Source organism: Nicotiana tabacum, chromosome 12, assembly GCF_000715075.1.
Source record: "Nicotiana tabacum cultivar K326 chromosome 12, ASM71507v2, whole genome shotgun sequence".
In the NCBI taxonomy this organism is placed as follows: Eukaryota; Viridiplantae; Streptophyta; class Magnoliopsida; order Solanales; family Solanaceae; genus Nicotiana; species Nicotiana tabacum.
The window spans coordinates 120,783,070-120,790,151 of record NC_134091.1 but is presented as its reverse complement, the minus strand read 5'-3'; the positions used below and the strand labels follow the sequence as shown (position 1 = coordinate 120,790,151).

General features: G+C 36.8%; 1 protein-coding gene across 2 annotated transcripts; it reads right to left on the bottom strand.

The window, feature by feature from the left end:
• Positions 1-2,556: 2,556 nt before the first annotated feature.
• LOC107798025 (uncharacterized) lies at positions 2,557-6,355 on the bottom strand. 2 transcript variants are annotated; one of them, XM_075226925.1, is made up of 4 exons: positions 4,538-6,355; positions 3,995-4,267; positions 2,928-3,047; positions 2,557-2,838 (listed from the first exon to the last, which is right to left on the bottom strand). In XM_075226925.1, the coding sequence occupies exons 1-4, from the start codon at positions 5,654-5,656 to the stop codon at positions 2,782-2,784; spliced, it is 1,569 nt and encodes a 522-aa protein (XP_075083026.1). In that variant the 5' UTR covers positions 5,657-6,355; the 3' UTR covers positions 2,557-2,781. The 2 variants fall into 2 exon arrangements, with proteins under 2 accessions (XP_075083026.1, XP_075083027.1); XM_075226926.1 differs by lacking the exon at positions 3,995-4,267 and having other exon boundaries at positions 4,538-6,349.
• Positions 6,356-7,082: the final 727 nt, after the last annotated feature.

Here is a 7,082-nt window from a genome sequence, read left to right as displayed (position 1 = left end):
ATACCAGATCCGAATCGCCTAAAATTTTGCGGGGACATAAGAAATGACCTAATGAATAATAGTCATGGCTTTGGCATGATCGTTCCTCGACTTTTCGCATTTTAGAGACAAAAAATCAAAATTTAGGCCGATTTCTAAATTTTTGTGTGATATTAGTCCAAGCCATCTGCATGAATCCGGGCTACTGGATCCAAATCGCCTAAAATTTTGTGGGTCCATAAAAAATATCCTAATGAACAATAGTCATGACTTCAGCATTAATGTTCCTCGTTTTTTGGCATTTTAGGGCTAAAAACTAGAATTCAAGCAGATTTCTAAATTTTGGTGTGATATAATCCACGCCATCACCGGATACAAATAGCCTAAAATTTTTCGGGACCATAAAAAATGACCTAATAAACAATAGTCATGGCTTCGGCAGGACCGTTCCTCGTTTTGGACATTTTAGGGCCAAAAAACTAAAATTTGGGCCGGTTTCCAAAATTTTGTGTGCTATATAGTCCACACCATTTGCATGTATCCGGACTACTGGATCCGAATCGCCCAAAATTTTGCGATGCCATAAAAAATGACCTAATGAGCAATAGCCATGGCTTCGGCATGACCATTCCTCGCTTTTTGGCATTTAGGGCCAAAGAGCTATAATTCTGGATGATTTTCAAATTTTATGTGTGCTATTCACACCATCTGCATGAATCTGGACTACCGGATCCGAATTATCTAAAATTTTGTGGGGCCATCAAAAATGACCTAATGAACAATAGTCATACTGTCCTTATTTTGTTTTGGCATTTTAGGGCCAAAAAAGAAATTTGGGCCAATTTTTAAATTTTTGTGTGTTATAATCCACGCTATCTGCATGAATCCGGGCTACCAGATCCGAATCGCCTAAAATTTTGCGGGACCATAAAAAATGACCTAATAAACAATAGGCATTGCTTCGACATGACCTTTTCTCGTTTTTTAGTATTTTAGGGCCAAAAAATTAAAATTCGGGACGATTTTCTACTCTTAGTAGATATTAGTATAAACGAATTGACCTGATGCATATTTATTTAATCGGAATAAATGCTTGGACATTGTCTTGAACAACAATTGCACTTTTGTTGCACATATGGACCCCAAAGCTTAAATTATTATTTTTTTAAGCAAAACGAATTTGTTTTTCGTTTTTTTATTCCTTCCCTCCAAGAGCTCTCTACCTTGCTTTTGGGGTGATTAGAACTCACAACCGAAAACTTAAATTGCTTTTAGTTATTGAAATGATTTATATAGTACACAGAGAAATGGATAATCTAAAGAGTGCCTTACCGAGTCTCATAAAGGCACATGCGGATTTGGTGAATATGGATAATCTAATTTGGTTAACAATTTATAAAGATAAGTTTATAATGGTAGATTCATTATAGTTAGTTGGATATGATTCAATTAGAGCTCAACCTGAGAACTAACCTATGCATTACATTAGTGAGCTCCCTGCTTTCCGCAGTTGAGGCAGAGGGTTCAAACCTCATTATTAGTATAGTATCCCTTCCCCCTCCCCTAATGTAATAAAAAAGTTTTTGTTGAAAGGTCAATTTCGTTTAGTTTTGCATTATATAGGAATTGCCCTAAAAAATGGAACATCTCGGTAATCCTTTTGCTGTGAATTAATAGATTAGCAATTTCATTTCAACCCAACAAAAGCATATTTAGGGCAGGTTTACGGCTTTAAGTGAATCAATTACTTTCAATTTTTACTTTCAATTTAAACTATATATACATATGCAGAAAAAGTACATATAATAAAATCAAACGCACGCTAGATCCTAGATACGCTTGATATGCAAGTTAAACGTTAATTAACCAGAATCACCACATAACAATTCCAAGGTTAATTTATTTGTCTGAGTGTTCCAAAGTGTGTAACTTTAAAGGTCTACACAAGAAAATCACAGGTGAGAGTGTTCAATTAAGTTAAGGGAAATGTGTGAAACCCCCCCCCCCCCCCCCCCCCAAAAGAAAAAATAAAGAAAAAGTACAAAAGATGGTTACCTTCCTGACTATGATTAGTTAACTAAGACATTCGTTAAGTGTAAAGATTTCATTGAATATTCATAAACCTGTGTGTTTAAGAATTGGAATACTCAAACATTTAGCAAATTAAGATGGACGGAGTAATAACCTTGCAATCAGGTGCACAACTAAAACATTCCTGCACCATATACAAATCATCATCTAATACACCGAGTAGGAAACATAGTTGGGATAATTAAAAGCAGAATTGAGCTCTTCGAAGTCTGAAATCGGGGCATAAGTCCTATGTTTGCACCAATAGATGTTCTGAAGCAATCAACTTCTGATTCCAAAACTGAAAATGTGAAAAATATTCCACAGATTACAGATAGTAGCATAGCTCCATGGCCCAACATTGATATAACCTCAGGCCTAAAGAAGTTGGTATTTCCCAACTCTGTTATGTAAAAGGTGCGTTTAAGCCGCTATAATTTGACCAGCTTTTAAGCCAAACCAAACACCTTCACATGCATCTTTAGCAAACAGGTTTACATACTTCTATGGGAAAATAATCTGCTGCATTGATCTTCTCGTGTAAGACATTCATCTCTACAATGTATACACACAACTTTAGCAAAACCAGTAGTCTCAACAGACACGTGACATTTACAGAAAAGGTTAGCAACAATTGGACTAAATTCTACACATATCACAGTTGTACAGTCTCATTCTACACATATCATAGTTGTGAATGCTCTTGTCGATGTGACTCTTGGAAATATTGGTTCAGATAGAAACATTAGCACGATAAAAGTGCAGCAACTTGAGTGGTGAAACGTATTCCTGCGAAACAGAAAAAAGAAAAGCATATTAAGACCCCTAATGACAGTCTCTTCCTAGTGTATAGACACATCAAGGTCTGATAGTGCAACCTGGGAAAGATCATCATGCTCATGGGGCAAATGGAAGCCTGTTGAGCAGTTGTGCAACACCTCAGGATTCTTCATCCATGCTTTACGTGCATCACTGAGTTTAATTTTGTACCTGAACATCTGAAAATCAAAGTTGATAATGTTAGTGTCGTTAGCGATTGGAATTAGAAGAGAAGGTGACTTTTATTTTAAAAGGTGACAGTTGGAAGTGTGTCAAAAAGTTGTCTGCTTTAAAAGACATCTTTTAGCAGATTCCTAAAAGTGTTATAAATACCTGATTTCTTCCCAAAAGATTCTACAACAACAGTAAAATTCTTCTCTCTTCTCAAAACTCAAACTTGTTCCTGGGGAAATTCAAGTTATTGCTGAACTTGGATTCCGATTTTGTTTTTGTAAATCCTAGAGGAATTCTGCCACAAACGCATGCAACAACATAGTGGAGGCTTACGTTACTTAAGGATAGAGATTACTCTATTAAAGCCATCGAATTTATTGGTTCCTACAAGTCTATTTTAACCAACAGAAGAAATAAGCTATCAAGTAATAACTTCAGCCAAATCCAATCATAGTCAAAGCGCTGCACCCAAATGAGTATATTATGCAACATGCACCATTTGATGGTGCAAGTCTAAATGACCCTTCCCACCACATTTGCTGGTTTGATGAGCCAGCACGGGACACTCATATATGGGCATTCTGAGATATTATTAGAGATCACTAGTCTATCCGAGGATTACTACCCAGAGACAAACCTAACTTTTTCCAAACTGCATTATGCATACAGAAACAGGGAGTACACTTTGTTCGTAAGTCAGAAGAAATAGGACACGAAAGAAACAGATAATACAAATGAATTAAATAGCATTAGCGTGGTGACCAACAGCGATCCTAGCAGATGAAAAGAACCACATTGATTCTTGTTTCCTTTACCTTTTTCTTCTTTTTTTACGCGTGTGTGTTTGTTTTGGGGTGGGAGGGTGGGGTTGGGGGTGGGCGGGGGTTCCAGAGAGGGAAGTTGAAGTATAAGTGGAATGAGAGCAATCGCAAATTGCAGGTTGGTGGCAAACCTCAGAAAGCGGGACAGTAGGCTTCTCCAGGTCATCTCCCTTAATGCTTATACCAGTGCCCTGGCATTCTGGACAGAACACCGAGTATATCTGTCTCCTCACTGGTTTTATTTCATCTTTCTTCCCTTTTGCACTGTGTTTGGCTCCAGTCTTCCTCTTAGATCTTCGTTTTGCTTTGGTTTCCACTTTTGGTTCAACAGGTTTGCCATAAGTTTCCAATTCACATAAAAGTATCCAGTGAATCAGGCAGGATACATGAAACACATGAAACGCCTGTGTTGACACATAAATAGTAAGGTTCCAAAAGTGGAGAACCAAGTCTAGAGCACAATGCATGAGTACATAAACAAGTATCAGGGTAAAACATCAAAACACCAGAATGCATAAGTACATAAACAAACATCAGATGGAAAAACAACAAAACACCACAATGCATTAGGTTATAAACAAATATCAGATGGAAAAACAACAAAACACCACAACGCATGAGTACATAAAAACAGATATCAGATGGAATAAACAACAAAACAGAGCAGCGTTTACCCCTGTCAAATTTCTACTGCTGCAAACAAGTCTTCCAGATTTCCTGTTTAGTAGAGCTGCCACGTCTTTACCAGGAAGCATTTTCTGTTGGCAGATATCACACATTCTCTCAGAAGCTACTCGCTGCTGTTTCCTCAACTCTCTCCTCATAGTTTTGCTGGATATAATTCTTGAACCCACTAGTTGATCATCACGTGTTCCCAATATCAGTCTCATATTTGAGCTATTTGTTGATTGAGATTCTTCCCCAGAAGAATCACACTGATTACTCAAAGACTCACTGATATCCTCGGGGTCCGAAAATGACTTCCTCCTCTTGTTTCCAGCACCAACGGTTATGGTTTCCTCAGATTCCGAATAAGGACTGGAGGGGAGCAAAAATCTGTCATCAAGTAACGCCTTCCTGCCCAAATTATAGTTATAAGGAAATGTAACAACCGCAAAGTCATGATCTGGCACCACAGAGACATCGATATCATCAGAATCATTCTTTCCCAACCATTCGCACCATATTTTACGAATGCTTTTAGAGTCAATGTCATGTACAGTAAGACGCACAGCAATTTGTCCAATACCAATAAGATTCACCTCTAGATCAGATAATTCATCTTTACACAACACACCCGGAATAACCAAGTTATCACTCTGTCCATCACCTGTCAACTCACAGTACTCATCCTGGAGAACACCTACATCCACATTAGGTCTCAAATTTCCACCATACTCAACAATAGCAAGGCTACTTTCATCTACAAGACACGTTTCAACCAGCCTGCTTTGACCAACATCTGCGATAGGCAAGTGCTGCTTATCATACTCCAAATCCTTAAAGAAAAGCACACCATCATTGAACGGCCATGGATTCGGCTTCAACAATGTGGCTTTAGCAGCTGCGACCATTTCAGTATGAAGACTACCTCTCAAATGATTAAACAGAACAGAATCACTATAACACGGCGAATGACATAGCGTGCAGAAAAAGACTAATCTCTTCCCGTCTTCTCTAAGCTCAATATAAGTATGTCCTTGAGACCTCACATTATTCAAAGTTCTCCTCACCAATTGCTCTTTCAAGTTACAACCACTCGTCTTAGGGAAACCTAGTTGCCTACCCGCCATCACATTCAAATATCACATAAACCAAACAAACGGCTAAATTTTCCGAACTTTCACATGAAATACAACGATAGAAACACAAATTTTCTCGAATTTGACAGAATTATCAAGCAGGAAATTCAAAATTCGGTAATTCCGAACCAAAAATGCCACAATGTTCCGAACTTAGCAACTTCGCGAGCACGAAATTCACAATACCGTGGTAAAATTCCACATCAATTCTTCAAAATTCAGCTTCAGGAAGTAAAAACAAGCCAAGTAAAAAGTAAATTTGACCAAACCTAACAGAAGATTTAACAAACCCTAAATTTACAACTTCGAGGCGTGCACGGTATTATAGGTATCTTCGTAAATTGCCGAACAATTCGATTTTTAGCAGCGGCGGATCTTCCAGAAGAAACCTCAAAAAGCGACGAAAGCGAACACGAATCCTCCATTATCATTTGCATCTCCATTAAAATACTTCGTAACAGAAAATTAAACGAAAACTTAAAATAAACGAAGAACCAACAGGATAAAGGCTAATAACTAGAAATCAAAATTCAAGAAGAAGAAACAGAGATTGCATAGGTGAATATACAGACCAGTACAGTAAATTTATGTATGTATAGGTAGAGAGAGAAAATTGGAAGGAGGGAAGGTTAGAGAGAGAAAGATAGAGGAGGGAATTGAACGTTGAAACAGACTGTTTTAACTAAATTTGGTGTATATCTGTATTTATTATCTTAATAAAAAGGAAACTAAGAACAGCAATAATGAAGGGGTTTTAATCGTATACATTTCTGGTGTCTATCTAAAGTGTGCTGTAGTAGTTAGAGTCGTTGATGATGAAAATGATTTGTGATGGGAATGGTGGACGGTCAGGATTGTAAGTGGTAGATTAAGATTAAATTGTAATGTGTAGCTGATTTTTGTTGCGGAAGGAAGATTCTTGGGATAAGCCGATAACATGGGAAATAATTTCCAAAGCTTTCTTCCCTTTTTCTTTTTCTTTTTCTATTTTTTTAAAAAATATTTCTTTTGTCGTGAAGCGTGTGAAACTAATTAACAATTTCACACGTAATCTAATTGCCAACTGGCTGAATCTCGTGTTAGTTTCAAACTATGAACGGGACGTACATGGATCGGGTTGGTTCGGATTTTATCAAAATTAAACAAAACCAATTATATCGGTTTGAATTGGTTCGGTTTTATCGGATTTCTCGAGTTTTTTTATTACATAAATATTATTTCAATCTTGTATTATTAAAGTTATAGATAAAATTTTGATAATTGAATATATGTTTATTAAATTTTTTTAAAAAAATAACAAACATATGATCTATTAAAGTGATCTTATAGGAGAATTATTTTTAGTAACACATAATAGTTTATTTTCTTAGTCGTCTACCAATAATTTTTGGTTGATATATATGCTTTCAAGGTTAAC

Bases quoted from the DNA above. Each gene is read 5' to 3' on its own strand.
- LOC107798025 (XM_075226925.1), bottom strand. From the start codon at position 5,656: ATGGCGGGTAGGCAACTAGGTTTCCCTAAGACGAGTGGTTGTAACTTG. The intron at 3,048-3,994 runs GTTTGCCACCAA...TTTGATTTTCAG, and splicing joins CTACTGTCCCGCTTTCTGAG to ATGTTCAGGTACAAAATTAA. The intron at 2,839-2,927 runs GTTGCACTATCA...TCTGTTTCGCAG, and splicing joins AGCATGATGATCTTTCCCAG to GAATACGTTTCACCACTCAA.